The sequence below is a fragment of the Chanodichthys erythropterus genome, chromosome 6, assembly GCF_024489055.1.
Source record: "Chanodichthys erythropterus isolate Z2021 chromosome 6, ASM2448905v1, whole genome shotgun sequence".
NCBI classification, from domain to species: domain Eukaryota; kingdom Metazoa; phylum Chordata; class Actinopteri; order Cypriniformes; family Xenocyprididae; genus Chanodichthys; species Chanodichthys erythropterus.
This window is the reverse complement of record NC_090226.1, coordinates 15,087,546-15,110,042: the sequence shown is the minus strand read 5'-3', so window position 1 is coordinate 15,110,042 and position 22,497 is coordinate 15,087,546. Positions and strand designations below refer to the sequence as shown.

The 22,497-nt window shown below is 39.4% G+C and overlaps 1 protein-coding gene across 2 annotated transcripts in view; it reads left to right on the top strand.

The window, feature by feature from the left end:
• The window catches only part of foxp4 (forkhead box P4), a 142,152-nt gene that overhangs the window by 53,885 nt on the left and 65,770 nt on the right, over positions 1 to 22,497 (top strand). For both annotated transcript variants that reach the window (XM_067388220.1, XM_067388219.1), the window contains exon 3: positions 10,637 to 10,726. In XM_067388220.1, the coding sequence (XP_067244321.1) occupies positions 10,637 to 10,726 (90 nt within the window). The remainder of the gene's footprint in view (positions 1 to 10,636; positions 10,727 to 22,497) is intronic.

Here is a 22,497-nt window from a genome sequence, read left to right as displayed (position 1 = left end):
CTTTTATTCTGTGTCTGTAATTTCCATGGCCTGGGCAGTTCATAGGCAGTGCTTGAAGCACATCAAGCATTGACCTTCTTCTAGTCACCATGGCGATTATGAAAGATTCTCAGCTGGATACTAATGTGTGGGCATTTGGAGGTATAACTCCCTCAGAGCTGATTGACAAACCACTGGGGAGAGAGGGAGGAGAGGAGAGAAAGGAAGGAAAAGGAAGGGGACAGGAAAAAAAATAGGGCAGGAGAATGGATTTAGTGATTCGGAGAGAGCTGTGAGTAGTGGGAGGGGGAGATTTAGGTAATAGTTGAAGTGGATAGGAATGGAGGAAGGATGGAGAGAATGAGGGGCAGAAGGAGGAGGAGGGTGGCAAGGGAGGGAATTTCACTTATGTAGAGTTAGCGAGGCAGAGGGAGGGCTTCTTTAGCCTTAGTACACTTCTTACTGGACTCCACGTCAGGAAACAGCCATAATTGACACTAATTGGCATGTGTTTTTGCTGTATCAGCTCTAATCAACAGATGAGGTGGAAAGAGAGTAAATTGCCAAGGACTGGTGCCACTTTTAACTTCTTAAAGGAACAGTTCCTCCAAAACTGAAAATGTCACCATGTACCATGTCGCTTCGAACCCCGGTAACTTTATTTATTAATTTTTTTTAGACAAAACACAAAATAAGATATTTTGAAGAATTTTCAAGCTGCCTTTTTGTAACCAGTTGTCAAAAACAAAACAAACAAAAAAAACCCTCCAAAAAAGTCCAAAAGACTCAAACAAACAAATAAATACATACTGTTTTTATTGTATTTTTTAATCATATAAATGCAGCCTTGGTAGAAAAAGAGAAAAATCTTACCAGTCCCAAACTTTTTAACATTTCAATCCCTGACATCTGAAAAAAACATAACAGATTTGTGTTAACAGTAGCCAGAAATTTAAGTTATCGACTAAAACCAAGCCAAACGTGACATGATAAATTTAGATATGTAAATGAGCCATATGGCTTTTTTGGTGCCCCACTCACAATATGTTTCCATTTTATGGAGAAAAAAAAGCAGCTTGGATGTTCTCCAAAATATTTTTTTGTTCCACAGAAAAATAAAGTCATATGATTTTGATACAGGTGAACTTTTCTTTTAACCAAGCTGAATACAAATGCACACTTACGTACTCAGTAAGCCCAGTTTCCTTGCCTTCAATGCCCACTTAGAACTCTGTATTGTGCTGTGTAATGCAGAGGCCTAACCTTACGCCATCCCAGAAGCCCCCGCTCTGCAGTCGGCTTAAGAGACCCCTCAGCTCTCCATCTCTGTCCTCCCAACGGCCCTCTCCAGGCTCCAAAAATTGGAGAACCCCCAGGGGAAACAAAAAGACGAAGAAAAAAGCAAAAGAAATATGCACAGCACCACTCTCAAAGTTGTTGCCCTGGTAACTGGTGAGGGCGAGGGACTGCAAACAATGAAGCCAGATCCCTTTTTAAGTGTTGCTAATTAGCTTGCCTCCGCTTGCTCTTTGTGTTTGCCATCTTAAAAAGAGACTAAAGTCAACAGGGAGAGGCGTCGGAGAAGAGAAGAGAGAGAATGTTGGTTTCTATTTTTCTTCTCAATAGCCAAGGGTGGAGATAGAAGAGAGATGAAGGCCGCTTTGTGCCGAGCGACGCAGATTGATGATATAGATTGATGCTACTGATGTAATTGAATATTGATGAAGAACATGTGAAACCTGGAGCTGGTTCGGTTTTGTTGAAGATTTGCTTTCACTGTGCTGAAAGAAAGTGTGTTTGCTTTATCATATTCACATTGCGGACCATTATAGGAGATTTTGAGTTTCCTATGTGGACAGGACAGTAGTTCATTCTCTTTCGATCTTGGTATTTGTGCTTAAAAATGTGAAACGTGGCCTCGTAGCACTCTGTTTCCTCTCAGTACGATTTATTCCCTCTTAACTTGTCTTCAAAACCGCCCCACTCCCATTTAAACACAGATGGCAGAAACTTTTTCATTTCAATGTGCCGTTTATCCCTTTTGATTATTTTCTAAAGATCAGTATCACTTTAGCCACTACCAGGTGTAAAATCAAAATCAGACTAAAAACATGAACTTTATTTTTTTTAGTTCTACTCCAGGAGAGCGGTTTCAAGTTTTCAGTACACCGCATGTGTCTCTTTTCTTTCTCGCTAGCTTGCTTTTGGCAACATCCCGAGTGTGTATTATTAATTTTTTCTTTATTAATAATAACACCGAAATGCGTTCCATATGTCTGGTTTGGATGGGAAGCCCTGCTGCCAGTTAGCACTATCCTCATCAGGTCAGTCTGTTTAGCATGTGTTTGTAGGAGGATGGGTTTTGGACGGCATCCCATTGGGCTAGGTCACTCAAGCCATGACTCGCATCACACCCCAGCACCTTCCTATTGCCCGAACCGTCCCTGCAGACTCGCTCCAAGATCTTGAAAAGCTCTCAAATACGACAAGACCTTGAAAGTCAATTTTTGCTTATTAGTTTTTGCAGTCCGCACAGCAGAGAGAGGTTGAAACCCTATCAAGTAGAACTTTGTTTGGCTGCCAGAAGGGCGGTGTTAAGAAAACCACAGCAAAACTGCCGTGCAATTGCCATCAATTAGCCGGCTGTGCGGCTGCCGAGGCTGGAGGATTTTGAGACGACCCATATCCTGAACTCTCCGAGCTCTCTCTCTCTACGAGCTGTCTCAATGCTGAACTCTCGCTAATGCTGTGGTCCTCAGCACTACAAAGTGAGCTCACAGTGCCAACAACGAGGTAATGATGCCCAGAGAGCCCAGCCATAGTGGATTACACTTCCTCTTTTGCTCTTTCAGTATGGGACATGGGGATAAGTTACTGCCGAGAGAGACACCAGGTACATATGAGCTCATTTGAGCCTCTTTCACTGTTTTCCTTCCCGTAATGGGTTCAACAGCCATGCAATCCTCGCAATCTTTTTCACAGTTTTCAAAAACAAAATCTCTCTGACATCCGAAACACTGCTGCTATCGTGTTGCAGCCCATATTTACTTTTTTTTCCAAGCAGGCTTTTTGTTTTAACATTTTTGGGGACTTAGAGGTGAGCAACGCACATCTGGAAAGCAGCAGAGGCAGCAAGTTTCAAACAGGTCCCCTTTGTGAAAAATAGGATGTGAAAAAAAACGAAAGCGGTCAGGGTTTTCAAACATTACAGCATATTTTGAAGTTTTTTCCTCCCTTAGTTTTATTTTTTTATTGCCTTGGCTCCAATTCACCCTTTCCTCATTTTAATGGCCGATGGGAGTCTGCTGTAGCCGTTTAAATTTTAAGGTTTTGCTATAGCCTTTATATTGCGGAAACATTACATTAAATGACAAAAAGGGACAGCGGCGGGTGTTTTCAGATGATTTCGGCATTGAATAATTCACTCGATTTTGCCATTTTCAGATGCGTGTTCTAATGGATCTGAACAAAAACAAATGTGACGAGTGACTGCGAACCGCATGATGGAACAGGAAGTGGCAAATTAAATCCAGCTTGGGCCAAAAAGGAGCGAGAGTGAGGGAAAAAAGGGGGGAGAAATATGGTCAGAAGTGCAGTTTATTTGTAACCCACCGTGAAATTGGACAGCTCTGTAGGCTACGACTGTAATGAGTCATGGGGACCAAGTTAAGATCTACGAAACCTTGGCTCAGGCCTGTAAACCCGATCCCGTCGTACAATCTACACCTCGTCCCGTAGCCCTGGGTGGACAGCTGCTAACAGGCCCAGTGTGTCTGCCTGCAGCCGCTGTAGACGAAGCTCATTTGGTCACCAGCTGTGTCGGAGCATTCCAGCATCAAAATAGTAAGTCTGGTTCTCTGGCAAACAATAATTCATCCTTTAGCGAGTATCAGCAGAGATAGTCTCTCTGGAAAGTTACATTCGTATTGGCCTGGCCAACACTCCATAAACGATGGTGCGTAACGCTTTCGATTGTGTGGACAAACACATTCGTGGTGGCAGATTCCTCTGGCAGCTGACAGTGATGCATTTGATACATTACAAGCAACTGCTACCGAAAGCCACACTTCACGTAAATATGCCATTCAGATACAAAGCAATCCCACAAGTTGTCACACTCCTGAGTAATAAAGTGGTTGCCGTCAGGAGTGGCAAAAGGAAAGGAGCGGGCGCATTGTGCGCCTGTAGTTACTCAGAGCTTGAAGAGGTTGTACAAGCAGGTATGATTATTTTTGCCAAATCCCTCACATGACTGACGTTTTGGATGCCGGCTTATATTACATCTGTGAAACTTTTCTTTCATCTCGCCCCCCTCTTCTTCTTCTGTTTCTCGTATCCAATGCAAGCAAACAGAAACAGCTCAAGTCTTCATTTTTAGACACATTACAAGGAGAAAGCTGAACTTCCTAATTCCAGGAGGATCAAGCCCGAACCTCAAAAGAAGCAGCTTTTGGCATAGCTTTACTTTTCCTTTAAGGTTGAATGGCACCGGTTGGGGGAAAAAAAGGGTGCCTTTGTCTTCTTCTCTCCGCTCCTGATTCGGAGGTGGCTATCATGCAGGGTGCATGCTGAACAAAAGCACCCGAGTGTAACAAGTCCTCCCGGTTTGTACCGCTGAAAGAAGGTTAAGTTTGGTTCTTTTTTTCCCCTCGGTGCGACGCAGGATGTTTTTTTCTAAACGTTCGCATTCCAGTCCCGCCTTAAACACCGTTGATGTTGAGTGAGGGGAAAATAAGCTTTGGCTTGTTATGAACTGCTATTTTGTAAATTGGAAATATATTCTGTCTTCACACCCTTAAAATAGACTTTTTGTGGTGTGTTTGGGTTTGTTTGTAGAGTGTCTGACCACATCTGTCCATGCGTGCGGTTATAGCATGATGTAGGTAACATTACTCGCATGAAGAGCACACCCTGTTGCTTTCCTAAACAGTGTGAACAAATTACAGAGTACATTTGAAATGTTTTTTTTTTTTTCTTTTCATTTTAATAGAAAACTGACCTCACCTATTTGCGTTTAGTCTAAAATTTAACCGCAAGGCACTGAGACATTAAAATTTGTTTATGTATATATTTATGTATATATATGTATATATAACATATATATATATATATATATATGTTTATAATAACCCATAGGAAAGAATAAACTTGACCATAAATAGGGATTTATAACTTTAGTTGCTTTATATTGTTCATGTCTCTTTTTTTTGTTTGTGAAGAAGTTGTGTGAGACAAAACAAATAATTGTGTCAAGTCACAATGTGTGACATAATACCTCAAAGCCGCTTTGAGTGCGGATAAATATGCCATTTGGCAGTAGAAGCCAGAGTGTAAGTGGAGCATGTTGACAGGGGTTTATTTAAGAATGAATTAAAAACGCAGCGCCACGGCCCTGAGGGAGGCCACCACTGTTACTTCGTTGACCTCTTCTAAAAGGGTCCTCACTAGCCAACTATAAATAACTGCACATCATATCTAACTCTGATTGGAGGTCAGCACAGAGGCAGGGGTTTGTTTGGTCGAGTGTGGCTAGCAGCTGTTTCATAAAGCTGATGTAGACTGGCCCATAGGAAAGACAAAATTGCATCTCTTTAATATCTCAAATGTTTCTCCTAGAATGCAGTGCGATTTAAATAGAAAATAATCCAACCAGGAGACTCTCACAGGTGTCTCAAGTTTCAGAAGAGATCTCTACTATATCTACTTTAAGACTGTGTACACTGTACACATTCATTGTTTTCTTGTTTGTTTTTTATTTGTATTTTCATTTGATTTTCTTTGTTTTATTTCATTTTGCCCTTCTCTTTTCTTCTTTTATGTCTATACGTTAGTCTTCATTTCCTATTCCCGCCTCTTTCTACCCTCATCCCCATCAATATCTCCTGAGCTTCTCGCAGCATACAGTGGCAGTCTCAGTCTGTCTTCAGCTCTGGATCCGCCAACTCCAGTAACATGATTCCCTCTGACCCTTCATGCCACTCTGGCCCCCCTACCACTCCGCCGCCATCCACCCACCCACACCCATGGACGGCCCACCGTGGGCTCTGTTTTTCTACGGGGGCGGTTGAGGGGGGACGTTGCAGGCGTCAACAATGGCTCTCTGTCAGTGATGATGGATCATTCCAGCATATGGTGCCCACCTGTCCGCGGAGGAGCCGACTTCACTGTTTAGATTTACAGGAGAGAGAGAAAAAGCGAGCGAGCGCCCCGTGTTCTGCCCTCTCCCTCATTCTCACTCCCACAAACACAGGCGGATTAGGGCTCCGATTCATCACCTCCCATTCGTGTTTACTTAAGCAACCTGAGCGTAATGAATAGAAGCTGGGACATCCAGGAAAGAGGCGCGCAATCACCCCTGTTTGTGTGTTTTACCGCGTTGTTTTGGAACGTCCGTCCTAGAGCGGCTAAAAAATTTCATCTGCCGTATTATTATTGGACGCTGTCACGTCTGTGCGCACGGACGCGACTGTCACAACTTCGCTAGAACGAGAGCGAGTCGCACTATGTGCGTATGCCAAAACGAATTCTTCCCTGTTATTTTCCCATAATGGACCCTCACCCAAAAGCCCCCCTCTTTCCCTCTCTCCTGCAAAAAGAAAAGAAACCCAGTTGTCAGCCATTTTTTTTTTTTTTTTTTGAAGCCCGTTAAAGAGGGGAGGGCGAGAGCCAAGAGAAAAAAGGAAAAGAAAGACGGGGAAAAAAGGGAAGAAGAGGGAGCCCCCTGCTAAATCTCCCTACACCCACCTCTCCGACCACCCTACACCCCCCACCCCCACCCAACGACCCTGCTGAATTAAAAAATGCTCTGTTATTAAAGGCAATGTCAGGAGTGTTGATTTACGGGGGGGGGCGATGACAAGTCAGAAGAACTCACACACTGTGCTGCTAAGGCCGCCAAGCTGGGCTCTGACCTCTTCACCCTCCCCTTCCCCTCTCTCACTTGCTCTCGCTCTGGCTCGTCCGACCGCCCGCCCTGCACTGCAATAAAACCCGTCTAACTCAACAGCACAATGGAACTGTTGTTGGACCCGACGAGCCGCGGCCTCCCTCATATTTTCTTTAAAGGTGCAGCGCTCACCAGCGAATGCCACAAGGCTTTGGGGTGGATGGGGGAGAGAGAGTGATAAGATGAAAGTAGGTGAGCGAGAAGAAAGAAGCAACTCATGTTCCCTTTTGAAATCTGGATGCGTTTTTCACTCCCTGCTTAGATGTATGGATGGAAGTTATAAAGCATTTTTTCCCCCCTGTTTGTACTCCAAATCTTTTTTTAACCTCCACTGTTCGTGAAAGCAATAAAATTGGCAAGTCAGACTCAATAGATTCTCCAGCCACAGAACAGAGCCTCTCCCCTGTTGCTCAGAGAAACTCGCCGCCCCAGTCGCTCTCATTCTGGGCCACTTTAGTGCCGCCGGCCTCCGCTCCCACTGCTGATCTTAGTGCATCGTGATTAAGACCAGCCATGCTGACCACTGGTTCTTCACTAGGTATTGTGCTTTTCTCCTTAAAGTAGAGGTTCACCCTAATTTTTTTTTTCTTTTCTTTTTTTTTCATTTTTCATCAGCACAAAATTAGATTTTAGGCAGAATATCTGAGCAGCTTGTTTCCACACAACGAAAACAAACACCAAAAAATATGGCAAAAAAATTAATATAAAAAAAAAAAAAAATCATAAAATGGTCCTTACAACTTGTGTACTACATCTGCTTCTAATATTTCAAATCCCTGTCTGTTTCTCACATATTACACATATGAATTACTGTAGCTTAGAAAATGTCTTTCCACACTCATATTATTTTCATTTTTCAGTGCAGCACAAAATTAGCGGTTAAATGTCCAAGCAGCTCTCTTCCATAAAAAAAAACAAAAACAAAACAAACAAAAAAAAAGTTTCTAATGGAGATTTATAATGGCAAAAATTACAACAACCACAACAAAAAAATATAAAAGTTCCTAAAAGTGATTTACAATGGCAAAAAAAAGCAGTGCATACACTTTGTGTACTATATTTTAAGCCTTCTAAAGCCATTTGATACCATTACTATTGTATGGACAGCATTTATGTCACTTCTATGTTTTTTTTCTTTATTTTTGTCATTCATAAATAATTTTTATGATTCTCTTTTTGGTCCTTTTTTAGAGCTTGTTTTCTTTTTATGGAAAATATCTACCTGGACATTATGTTATTTCATTTTGCATTGCACAGATGAAAGAAAAGTCAAATGGATCACTTTTATGATACTTGGTGGTTTTTTTATTGTACGGAAAAGAGCTGCTTGGACATTCTGCTTAGTCTCTACTTTTGTCTTTCAAGAAACACAGGGTTAAAATTACATGAGGTTAAATACATGATAATGAAATGTTCCTTTTTGGGTAAACTATTCATGTTATATAAAGAAATGGTCCAAGAAAAAGCATATGAGATGGCTCTAAGATGGATTTAGCCTGTTAGTTCAGGCACTAGACTGGTAACACAAATTTAGGGGTGGTCCTATTTAGGGGTGACCCAGTCACTGCAAAATGACTGATATCACAATCTATAACCATTGCACCCCTGAGCAAGGCACTTAACCTCTGGTTGTTCCTGAAGGGGCTGTACATTAAATTAGTGCACTGTAAATTACTTTGGATTAAATGTGTGCACTAAACTGCTACCATTTAATCCAAATAAGCACGGTGTTTATGAAAATCAAAGAAGAGTTTAATAAAGTGGTAATCAGTGCGGCAGTTTTGTCCAATTGTTGATCATTGTTGCCAGACAACCATCTGGTCCAAGTTGTCTCTGGTTGTGTGTGCGCGAGCATGTCTGTAAGAAGTAATTCACACCACATGCCGTCAGTAGAGTGTGTAGTCTCGGTGCTAGTCGTAGCTGGGAGGTGCTGCCGGTCACTTTAGCTTATCCAGCCCTCCGCTGAGGTCATGTGCACACAAATGGAGGGGGCTGGGGGGGGGTTCCTGCACAGCATGTGCGTGCATTCGTGTGTGTATGCGCACGCCGCTCAATTGCGACCTCAGCAAAAGTAGCAAGTGCTCTTGATGCAGATGGTTTTCATCACACCAACCATTGCATGTTCTCTCTCTCTCTCATGTGCAGATTGTATAGGGGGCCTCTTGCCTTTTTTGGCCCCCTCTCTCTCTCTAAAACCCCCACCACCCCCTCTACAATAAAAAAGACAGAGGTGTATCTCTCTTAAATGGATTGGCACCATTTATTTAGAGGGTCCTGGTCTATTTACCCAGTAAGTACTTCTGCAATTGATATAATGGCTATTAGCACTAACAGTCTATTACTGATATCAGATCAGTGCTAAATGAACATGTTTTATAGGGATGGTTCACCCAAAAATGAATATTCTGTCATCATTTACTTAACTCATGTGCCTTAGTGTCTTATGTGAAACTTACTTTTGAATATTTATGCTGCTTTTTCCCCTACAACGATAGCAGAAAGTGACCAGGCGTTGTCAAGCTCCAAAAAAGCACTAAAAAGTAGTCTGTATGACCCATGCATTGTATTAATACATTTTTGGAGCTGTCAGATCTCATTTGTGCATGTTTCTGACTCCAATTGCCATTGATTCTCAGCAAGTTACATTACGCTACCGTTCAAAAGTTTGTTGTCGGTAAGATTTTTCACAGTCTATTTACAAAATTTGAATATATTTTAAAATGTAATTTAATCCTTTGATGGCAAAGCTTAATTTTCAATAGCCATTACTTCTCGCTACTAGCCAAAAAGTATTAACTTTTTTGTTTGTTCATCACACAAAGCTGTTGTATGACTTGAAAAATATATTTTAAGTCTTCTTTTGAGCTGCATGGACCACATTTATACTATTTTAATGGTGGTATATCCTGACATGAGAGTGAATAAATGATGGCAAATGTCATTTTTGGATGAGTTTTATCCCTTTAATGTTAAACCATATAGATTTGCCTTCAAAGTGAGTTTACAGATAGGTGAACTATTAAAGCTGGCTTAAAATGTCTAAAACTTGTGGAATTTACAGCTTTTTCGGTTAGCATATCTAAGTATGACTGAGGATTTATGTTTGGTGTCAGGTCTTTCTTTTTCTTTTTTTTAAAGAGGGCTTTTCACCCACACCCCCCCTTTCATAAATCAATATTTACTATGTAACCTTCCTCTCTCTCTTCAGGGCCAGGAAGCAAATGTGCATCCTGATGGCGCTCTTCAAAAAGCTGTTTGCCCACTGATTTACTGTTGCCTAGTGTTTTTGTTTTGAGAGCCGCATTTTGCCATTGGACCAAAGATCCTGTGCGGGTACAGTTTGAAAAATCGAAACGAATGTTGCCGTCATCTGTTCGTAGGGTAGTGAACTGTTGCCACATGATGTGGGACGGGCCTCGGAGTGGCAGTGCAATGGACAGATGATCTAAGGGAGTGTGAGAGAAAGGAAAAAAAGGGTGCGGTAGAGTTACAGAGTTGCATTTTCCCTCTCGCTGTCTGAAGAGAAAGCAAGGTCCCTTTCTGGCACTGTAAGGGAGGGGCCCCACACACTCAGGTTGGCAAACAGGTGGGGCCCACCATGCAGTGCTAAGTGTATCCCTCGTGTGATTTTGAGGAAATGTAAGCAGAGTGCAAAGGTGTGTGTATGTGTGGTGCTCACCGCTGTGTTGTCTCTGTTTCTCGTGTCCACAGGCCCTCCAGGCAGCACGCCAGTTCATCCTCCAGCAGGCCACAGGACTCAACTCCCCCAGCAGCAACGAGGTCAAACAGAGCCCTGTGCAGGTACAAGTGCCACACATACACAAACCCATATAAATATACAAGCATACACTTATTATAACAATCAGATGTAAGCGTTAAATCACATTTTTGTCCTTTCCCTTCATTATTGTTTTACTTTACCATTAAGGATGGGTGGTATATGAAATATTCAATGTATTTATGATGATTTTGCTTGTGTTATCAAATTACGATGAATTTAATGCACTTTCATTTGGCCATTTAGTTTCCTAAAGGCAGCAATAATAGACTAGCTCCACTATCCTCCCTTACGTAATTTTTGAAAAACGTTTATGATTTAACATTTTTAAAAGTTTAATTTTATTGAATCATTTAGAACGGTCTGAACTCTGATTCTGTGATTTGTTTGCATCGGCGCATATAAATGAAAAACATATATATTTTTAATAGGGGTGTAACAATATATCTTGTCACAATATATCTTGTCACAATGTATCGCAAAAAAAAAAAAAAAACGCAACAAAATGTATCGTGGATAGTGAAAATATGTATTGTGTATTCACCCAAAATTAAAATTACTGTGTGAGGAATAAATTCAAGTTTATTATATATATTATATTATACATTATATAGTAGTTTAATGTATAATATAATGCAAATTTAGCATTTTAATCAACAGTACATATTTTGTTAACCTTATGTCTTGGAGTATCACAATAATATCATTTTGTGATTTCAGTGACGTGATATGTATCGAATTGTGACATCAGGGTATCGTTACATCCCTAATTTTTAATTTAGTGAAATTTAACTGATTTTAAAAATAATTTGATTATCATCAAATATCATGAACAGATTTTTTTCTAGCTATATCACCCAGCCCTATTTTTCATTGTCATACTTTCTCAGATATATGGCTGTTAAAGTTCTTGACTATCTGATCATCTCCCATCCCCCCGTCAGTTCTATATTAAAAGAGCAGAGTTGTGAATGTGGTTCTTTGTAGTCAAGAGCTGAACAATGGCACTACTTTATAACCAAACTTCATGTCTAGCTTGAGTGCACGTTCCTATAGCACCTGGTCTCACACACACACACACACACACACACACACACACACACACACACACACACACACACACACACACACACACACACACACACACACACACACACGTACAGACACACAAGGGTCTAGAGCAGAAATCTTGGGAATTATCTTAGTGTAGAGAGTTCAGATCTATCAGTACCAAATTTTTTTCATTATTTTTAATTTTATGTATAAATTTGGTTTATTTATTCATTTTCCTGGATTCCCAATAATTCCCTTAGGTATCAACTTTTCTTCTGAGAATGACAAAAATGTTAAAATGTTGTGGTGGTGGTTGTTGTTATTATTATTTTATATATACTTTTTTGTGCCATTTGGTGTTGTGCAGACTTGGTATGAACAGGACTTTACCCATTAGGCTTTCTGTACAAATATAATTAGTTTTTCACTTTACCAAAGACAATACCAAAAATATGTATATCGTGCCCATGACTTAATAATACATCAGCACGTTTTATTAATTCCCTCTTTTTTTTACTAAATTGTGTGCAAATATAATTTAATCAAAACGAGGGAACAAATTAGTACAACGTGGCCACAGTTTACTAAAACAAGAGAATGAATTCTTAATTTGTGGCCACGATACATATTTTTTGTCCGCATGTCGTGCATGGTTCTGTAACTTCAGCATATAAATGGTAATAAATTATTATTTATATTTATATTTATATATATATATATATATATATATATATATATATATATATATATATATATATATATATATATATATATATATATATATATATATATATATATATATATATATATATATATATATATATATATATATATATATATATATATATATATATATATATATTTATATATATATATATATAATATATATATATATATATTATTATAAATTATTATTTTCATTATTTTTTTATTCCCCATTTAGGTCAGGTTATCTTTACAGAGTAAACATCGATTCTTATTTAGCAATACACTGTGCATTTTGCATGTGTGTTGGTATTGTTTTGTCTAAGTGTTTCTTACTGTTGGTAAGAAAAACAGTCTTCATGCATGCCATGTTGAATTGGGGCAGTGGTGATAACTGCCTGCTTTAGCCCACCTGTCAAATGTGACAAGACACACAGTCACGTGTGCATACCAGTGTAAAGCTTTGATATCACAGTCATGAAAACACAGGAAGAAGCATGTTAACACAGTTGTGAGACTAACACACACTGGCATATAGTTACAGATTAGGGTGCACTTTTTTATTTAGCCTGAATCTGATGGAGATGGAGGAGAGAAGATGAACAAGGCCACCCCTAATCACAAGCAGGAAGCGAGGGGCGGATGTAGTCAATATGAGCATATTAGGTGAAAAGTAGAGAGTGCAAGTGAACGAGCGAGAGAAGGGGAGTGTGAGAGCTGGCCACAGTTTTACAAATCATCAATAATCCAGGAGGAATGCTAGCTGACAGTTTAAATGACCGTGTTGAGAGGTTTTCCCTTCAGGGTAATTAACATTATCAAGGAACAGCAGGTTACCTCGTTAGTGGCACACTCATTTAATTAACAAACCACACTAATTAGATTGAACCCTGGGCTGAAGTTTGCTTCGCCGTGCTCGTTGAGCTAAAGAAAAGTCAAGAAGAGGAATATAAAAGGAGCATTTTATCAGAACACATTTTTTTCACAAGTTGTTTTTTTGTTTATGCACCTTTTGATAATTAATGTGGCTTATTGAGCAGATTTGGCTTAAATTGTGACTTGGTTTAAATTGTGGTGTTTGCTAAAGTGAGCATTACTTTTATTGTTATACTTAAAGGTCAGCTCACTTCAACTAGTGTTTTTTTTTTGTTTGTTTTTTTGTTTTTTGTGTTGTGTTGTGTTTTTGTGTTTTGTTTTTGTGTTTTGTTTTTTTGTTTTTGTTTTGTTTTGTTTTTTGTTAATACAATGAAAGTCACCAGACTTTCTTCAAAATATCTTCTTTTGTGTTCCACAGAAGAAAGTCTTGTCCTTTGTCATTAGTGCTACAGATGTGAATGGCATCTCAAATTATGCAGCTTGTTTAGGACATTTGTGATGTTGCTTTTATTTCACTTTTTGGATGTAAAGGGGAAACCAATACCAGATTGTCACCAAAAGGGCATATCTAGAGATCAGAATATCCTAGACTTGGAGGTGTGGGCCCTTTTGTCTTGGCAAAAAGGAGCCCCCCATAACTCCTGAGCATCTTTTAGCAAGTTTTTCACAAGAGCTAATCACGTTTTCTCTCTAAAGGGACTTACAGATGTTATAGCATACTATATTCTCAGGCTGGATGTTATAAAGAGGCGTGCTCATACACATTTTATGTTTTCTGATGAACTCTTTGGTCAGATCCAATGACCTCCCGTCGACTCATGACCCTCAGGTGAGGCTCTTTGTTTGGGCTTCTAGGGTGAAGTGTATCCCACCTCAGCACACGGCAACCCTGCATACTGATTTAGGTGACCCTGAGATTCTGCTTTGTAGTGTCACTTCCTCATCTACTGCCCTGGAGCGTCAACCCTTCCCTGTTCCTAGTTTTTCTATAGGGTTTTAGGGTCTGCAAACCGCCCCTTGTTTATTGTGAGGGTTTCTGTTACTATTGATTCAAAAACAAGAAAAATGTCAGGTATGTAGATAGTCATGCTGGAGGATTAGATTTTTTTATTTATTTTTTTTTTTGTAGTAATGCATCATACCAATTATGTCTTTACGAAAAGGCCTTCAGCTGCTTGACACCAGCTGTCAAGAGGCTCTTGCTGTTATTTCACCTTTCTTTTAACTCTCATGGTCTTATTTCAAATGATTTTATTTTTTATTTTTTTTTATTTCTAAAAGTACTCAGGTTCAGGGTATTTGAATCTGTTGTCAAATGGCAGGGAGAGTAGGGCAGGAAAGTCATTTAATCTAGTCAATGGTCTTAGCCCGACAGAAAATGGCTGCTGGTCAGGTTAAGCTCTTTTTGAAGGTTTGAATGCAGTGTGACAAACAATGAAATCTTTTGGTAGCTGAAAATTAGATTTTTCCTCTTCATCACTGCCAAAGAAACCAGAAGTTACACTACTGAGGTTTTTGTCGGAATCTATCAGAACCTTGGCCGTGACCAACAGGTTCTTCCCTTAAATGCTTAATATGGCCGTCTCTCATTCTCGGTTAATAGTATTTCTCTTTTTGGGACATTGAGGGCTAAATAATTGCAGATTGCCTTTCTGTAGATATAATATAATATAATATAATATAATTTTTTTTTTTTGTGCTGGCTCAGTCTTTTAAAGAGTCAATGAGAGTCATTTAAACTAGCCAAGGCAAGGATTGCAGTTAGGTTTGTTAGTTTAAATTTGTTTAAAAATTATTTTTATACACTATACACCAATCAGAGGTTTTTGAAAGAAGTGTTTTATATTCACCAATGCTGCATTTATTTGGTTAAAAATACAGTAGAAGTAGTAAAGATGTGAAATATTATTCAAATTTTAAATATTTGTTTTCTATTTTCAAACATTTTAAAGTGTAATTTATTCTTGTGATGGCAAAGTTGAATTTGGAATTAATCCAGTTTTCAGTGTCACATGATCCTTTAGAAATCACTCTAATATGCTGATTTGCTGCTCTAGAAACATTTCTTATTATTAATGTTAAAAACGTTTTTTTTTTTGCTTAATACTTGATGTATTTTTTTAAAGGATTCTTTGATGAAAAGCATTTATTCGAAATAGAAATCCTTTGTGAAATTATAGATGTCTTTACCATAACTTTTTATCAATTTAATCCATCGTTGTTGAGTAAAAGTATTAATCTGTGTACATATATATATATATATAATATATATATATATATATATATATATATATATATATATATATATATATATATATATATATATATATATATATATATATATATATATATATATATATATATATAAAATTGAAAAATGTTTATGGAATTTATTTGGTTTGTATAGTTATTTAACTGTTTCCTTTTTCATTCAGTTTATTTGATGTTTTATAATTAGCAGCATAATCGTCACACCATAGGTCTATTTGTATCTTTGTGTATAAGGTGATGGAAAGGGCATAGAATTTATTATCATGGTCATATAGACCCATTTTACATACACACACGTGGCTTCAGTCCCATCTTTGTTGGTAATTGAAAAGAAAAAGTGTCCTCTTTTCATGTATTATTGAGGACCTCGTTTAATTAAAAAAAAAAATGAAAAGACTCATTAGAGACATGCTAATTAGTTTCCTTCTCTTGAGCGTTGATAGAGAGGCTGCGTTGCCACGGTAGCACTGGGTGAAGGGAGTACCACATTGAGATGATCCGATGGCGAGATGGCTGACGCCAGCTCCACCTCAGTGTGGTCAAGCACTTTGGGATCAGTTTTACAGAATGAACTTTGAAAGTCCTATGACCCTAATGAAAATTTACCTCTCATGTTTGTTCATCGTGGTAAAACACAATGCAGCGCTTATCATGCAAATAGACACTTTAAAGCAGGTTTTGATAAGAATTCTTTGGCCTTTTATTGGAAACTGACCCGTATATAGACACCTCTGATCAATGGGGACAAAAAAAGACCATCCATACTGGACGGAGCCCTTTTTTGTGAACTTTTATTTTTGAAAACTCTCTGTTTTGTCCATTAAGTGGAAATGCTTAGTTGGCACTTTTTTTTCCTTTTCAAAGAGGTTGTTTTGAAAAGAGAGAGGGTTAGAGAGGGTGACCCAGAATGCAAGAGGCCTGACAGATTGAAGACGGAGAGAGAGAAAGAGAGAGAGAGAGCAAGAAGAGAAACACCCAGGGCCGTGCTGGCCGTTTCAGAGTTTGGGTTTGAGCAGTGGAGTGTAAAAGTCCATTTTTTGATCTGAAACATGAGTGAAAAGTGTAATGAACGCGGTCGATAATGGGCTTTTATATTTCCGCACCCCAGTCATCTCTTCTGTTGTGTTCCACTGGAAATTTGTTGTCATTTTTATTCTGGGGCAGTGAGGCGTTAGATAGAGCCACAGATGTGTGTGTGTGAGGGACGTCCGCAGAAAGCGAGGGACTAATGGAAGAGGGATATGGAAGACAGAGTGGTGGGGGGATTTTCCACTTGAACTTGCCCGACTCGGGGCACTCGCGCAACGGCGGATTTTCATTTGTCCGAATGCTGTCCGAACGCTGTCAGAGAAAGCGGTCCCCAGACGCGAGCTTTGAACTGGGTGAAAATAAGCAAGTGACAGCCCAGAATTCTCTGCTTCTCTAGAATCGCTCAGCCCTGCAGCCCCCGGTGGCTGGCTTTTATTACACACCGCACACACACGCACGACAAACAAATCCGCCCGCACCACCACCATGTACTGTATAAGAAGTGCCATATGATAAATACCTGTGGGAGGTAATGCGGTAACTTCGGGGGATGGGTGGCAATGGAGGTTTTAGATCATTTTTGGACAAATTAGCTTGTGAAAAGGTGGCTGTGTGCATCAGGGCCCTACAGCCTGGAAGACATCATCACAGAGCCACCTGGTAACAACGCCTGCAGCCTTTCAGCAGGCCTGTTATTAAAATGACAGGCCTCTTTAGCATCACGTCCCGCTCAATAGTGACCCTTCACTCTCCACATGCAGGCTAATATCTTCCAGGCTTTTTGAAGGTGGCGGTGTGACTGTTTAAAAGCTCTCCCATCCGTCCCCCTTATGCTAACCCCACCTAGCTTCCCTTATCGCTTCCACCTGAGAAATGTGACCCCTTGCCCCCTCCTGTCAGGATTAAGAGAAGGGAATTATTCTAGTGGAACAGTGGAGGCATTTTGTTCTCCTGTTCATGTGTTGATAAACATTCTGCTTTAGTATGATGGGGGATGGGTAAAAGTGGCTGGGAGAGTTGGCATGTAGCAGTTTAGCATTCTTCCAAAGTGTATGTGATAGTCATATGATGATATGGTGGAGATAAAAGATGATCATAAGGTTTAGGAGACAGAGGCAACAGTTTAGATTTGTTGGTGGGGATTCTAAAGTGGTTATTTCATACATATGCAATGTAAATGTATGTATAAATGCTAACGATTTACATTTAAGGTTTCATTAGTTAACTACTTTTGTTAACTTGAATTAAGAATGGACAATACTTTTACAGCATTTATTAATCTTAGTTGATGTTAAAGCTGCAGTCCGCAACTTTTTTTGTTAAAAATTTACAAAAATTATACAATGAGAATTTACAACATGAATCCATTTTCCAAACCGTGTTTTTGGAAAATAGTACACTTATAATAAGTGTTTATATTCAGACTATTTCAGACCGGACTGGTAGGACCCGCCTCAGAGTATCACAGTAACTGCGTGACTCGTCATAGACATACACGGAGAAAAGTAGCTCCGACTACTTTTATTAAATTGTTTTTTTTTTGTTAAAAACGATTAATAAATAGGCCTAATGTAGCAAATGTGTTGCTCATTGTTAGTTCAAATTAGTTAATACATTAACTAAGGCTAACAAATGAGACCTTATTGTAAAGTGTAACTATATAAATAAGCCTTTATTTTTGTCACAATATTGAAATATGTAAACAAAAAGAATATATAAGTTAAAAAAATATATATGTATTTATATATACATAAACAACAACAAAAAAAAAAAAATATATATATATATATATATATATAATGTATACAAAAATGTTAAAGTAAATATTTATGTATAAAATTCATAAACACATTTTTGTCATATATATATATATATATATATATATATAATATATATATATAATATATATATATATATATATAGGTCTCATTTGTTAGCCTTAATTGTATTGTAATTGTATGGCGAGGCCAAAGACCAATATTCAGCCAAGGCTGAACAATAAAGTACAACTAACTAACTCAAATAAATTGTAAGGACAGTGTCTTTCTTAAGGACACATTGGTGTTCCTACAGAGATCCTTGCATCTCAGATGCTAAGCCATTCCTTGAGCCCTTTTCTTGTGGTACAGTCTTAGTAATTCCCTCCTCACATCTGATCTCCCCCTTCCCTCCTGTTTTTGTTTGGGTACCCCCTTCCTCCATCCTTTCTCTCCCTGTTTGCCCCGTCTCTGACCCCTCCAAGCCTCCATAACCCCAGCCTTAACCTCCATCCTCCCTCCCCGGCTTCTCCCTCTCGCCTCATGGCCCGGCGCTTGGTGTTAGTTTGCGAGGCGATTAATGGCGCTGATGTGTAAATGAGATGTGACGGCTTGTTTACCGTCCTGAGCCCGCGGGCAGTAGACTCACGAGCGCACCCGTGAATAAACTGATCATAATGGCCATCAGCGCAGACTGCAGGTACTCTAGTGCAGGAGGAGAGAGAGAATTAGAGAGTGTGAGCTGTGGGTTGCGGTTAGGCAGTCTACCAGTCCTCCATCGGTGAGGTGAGTAATTCCTTTTGACGGGGTAAACAGCGCTAGAATGTTGTCCCGCGTGTGCATGGATGCCCGCGTGTGATGTCTCCTCTAGTCGTCTTCTTGTCATTTTTTCAATTATCCCTCCCACTCCAGGGTCCCCTCGGAATGCCGGTGAGCTTGAAGATGGATCGTTGAGATTGACTGACTGTGGTGTTTATATATTAATTATAACTTTATACGCCTCCATCTTTCTCCATTACCCATGCTATCACGTTAAATGTTTATATTTGTCATGTTTTATAGCACCAGCTATTGTCTGATTGCCTCTAAATTTTACAAGCTTTGCCAGAGTCATGCATTTAAGTATATGGCTTATGTTTTTTGAGAATGTGATATATTAAAATTGGGATGCATGATGGAAACAGTCGATATTGGATATTTATTATTGTGCTTTTTTTTAACTTTTAGATTACCTTTTCTGTCATCTTAAGGTCCGTTCAAACCAAGAATGATATAAGTATATTTGCGTCCACACCAACGAACCGTAACGGTCTGTTTATTCTAAGCTCACACGTTGCGGTTTCAAAGTGTGTACATGTTTTTACACGACTTTAACCAGCAGATGTCCTCAGCATGCTATGTTTCGAGTGAATAGCTAGTGTAATCAATCTAATCTAACAGTGAATTTAGCTGACGAAGTCAATATAGCGGAATAAAACAACGCCTAGTCTTTTTCACATAATTTTTATGTTACACTGTTTGTTAGCCTGAACCTCGTCGGTTAACTTCTCCACAGTCGTCTGCCATTTTAAATGCACGAGCTCTTAAATTAGAATGGATTCTGATTGGCTATCGTTCAGCGGCTGGAAAAAATATTTCTGAAAGTGAGCCCAACAATATCGTTTCTCTATATCGTTATTGTTGTAGCTGTGGTGTGGACAGTGCTAGTCTTTTGTATTTGGAACAATTTTTAGAACTATATCTTTATTGTTATCTTCATAGTTACCGTTCTTGGAGTGAACGAGCCTTAACACTCACTTAAAATTAATCTTTGAAAACTCTTTGCCATAAAATCGCATTAAGAAATGTCCCTTTAAATATTGTGTGCTTCACTAAGGCTTTACCAGTTAGTACATTCTCTTGTTTTGTAGCTCACCACAGAGGGACAATTGTATTTCTTAGCTGTTATATGACACTCCGTCTCAGCTTTCTAGAAGAGCTAAACTCTTCCTGTGTGTGTGTGTATGTGTATTAACCAGGATTTTAGATTTGGATGACCAGAACTCTGCTCTCTTTACATAGTCGGAGTGATTCTTTGGCCACCTTTCCACATGAGTGTCGCTCTGTCGTAATTCATACTCCGGAGTCTGAGCTGAGTTCCCTCGCAGTCTTTAAAGTGCTAGACCTTTGTGCTCTTCTCTAAATTCTTCAACTTTAAGTGCCGTTTATCAGATTTTCCCCCTTTTTTATATGGACGAGTATATTATTCCTCTCCAGCTATAAAAAGCCTTTCAAGAACTCAGCCAGTCCCAATTATGGCTTTATGGAGCTGATTTGCCACGTCTGTCCAAAGTTTAGTAACATGTTTTTATATGCTTTCACTTGAGGCTCTTTCGCCCACTTTTTCTCCTGCTTGTGTGTGTGTGTGTGTATGCACCACCGCACTACATGTGATAATTACCCTGTAATATGGAATGGCAAAGAATCCTCCAGAGAATGGAGATGCATTCATCATCATCCATTTATTTAAATACCATAATTTAGTGTACGGCTCATTACTGGGAGGTTGACCTTTCCCAAAATGAAGATCTCCTCTATACTTTGTACTCACTGCCTGGTTTCATTTTTTTTTTTTTTTTTTTTATTCTAAAAATGCTAATAGAGATAAACACAAAGGAGTTGATGAAGGATGTAGCATCCATCCATCCATCCACCTGTCTAACTATTGCTCTTGTTATCCATCCATCCATCCATCGGGCAAATAAAAAGTGCATTAAAATCATTGCGATATTTATGATGTTTCCTGATTAAATATTGTCAGTCAAATCATTTCAGATATATCATAAATATTCAGTAATTTAACACCAAGTGCAACAAGCATCGATTCCCTTGCAAGATGTACCACAACTCCCAAATATATTTTTAAATGGCAAATAATTTGAGTGGCCACTTCATTAGAGCAGAAACATTACAACTTATCATTGAATGCATTGAGATGCTCCATATATCCAGACTAATGGAATCAGATTGAATCTAGGAGCACAGGTGAAACATTTTGCAGGGAATCGCCTACAAAATGCTTTTAAGTGCGGATGGTTTTAGTTTAATGAAAGTGAGTCATTTGGCAGATTGACAGTATATTGTGCTGAGGAGGATTTCGTATTAAAACACTCACTTGTTCCGGTTCAGACCCCACATAAACTGCACAATGTCGGGCTCTGGCCACGGGTCTGTCTGTAGGTTCACAAGAGATTCACATCATCGTCCTTGTGTCTGTGTTTTAATGAGCGGAGGGGTTGATAAGACTGATTGTAATTTATCAAGGCCAGAAAAAAAGGAAAAGCCAGAATAAGGCTCATTGGAATGCATTCTCTGTCCTTACTACTTCCTTTATGACCCTCTGGGACGCATCGCTCTTCTTGCGGCTCGGCTTCCATCTCCTCTCTCTGTCTCTCTCTCTCTCTCTCTCTCTCTCTCCCTCCCTCTCTCCCTCATTTCCCATCTCTTCTCTTTGTTAATCAGTTAAACTCGCTCTTCAAATAGCCCCTCTAATTACTGCTCCGCTCCCTGCGAACGGCCATCTCCCCTGCTGCTCTCTCTCTCTCTCTGTATTGAAGCTGACCCCTGTCAGTAGTGGGTAGCACTTCGTGGTGCGTGCGGACAGTGCTGGTGAATCTTAATGGTGGTGGGAGGCTCCAGAGGTGCCACTGAAGCTGGCTCATTAGCAGACAGTCTCAGAAGCTTGTGGAGATGGTTTTAGGGGATGGCCATCAAATACACACCATATATTATGTGCTCTCTCACAGACAGATGCATTCAGATGCCGTGCCACTTTTCAAACTAAGAGCTGCGAGAAGAGGTTTTGCCTTGTATAGATGAGCTCCATTTACCGTATTGACCTCTAAAGTGATTGTGTGTGTGTTTTACCCCCCACCTGATTAAAGGTGGATGAGATAAGTGAAATACACTGAAAATGACCACAAGAGCCGCTCTCCGTAGACGACCCTTGACCTGCGTGACACTGATTGGTGGAGGCAGTTCTCAAACATACACAGGTTATTATAGCGTAAGACCTGATATTATTTGCTTTTGTTGCAGAGCGAGCTTTATGATAGCCTTTCTGT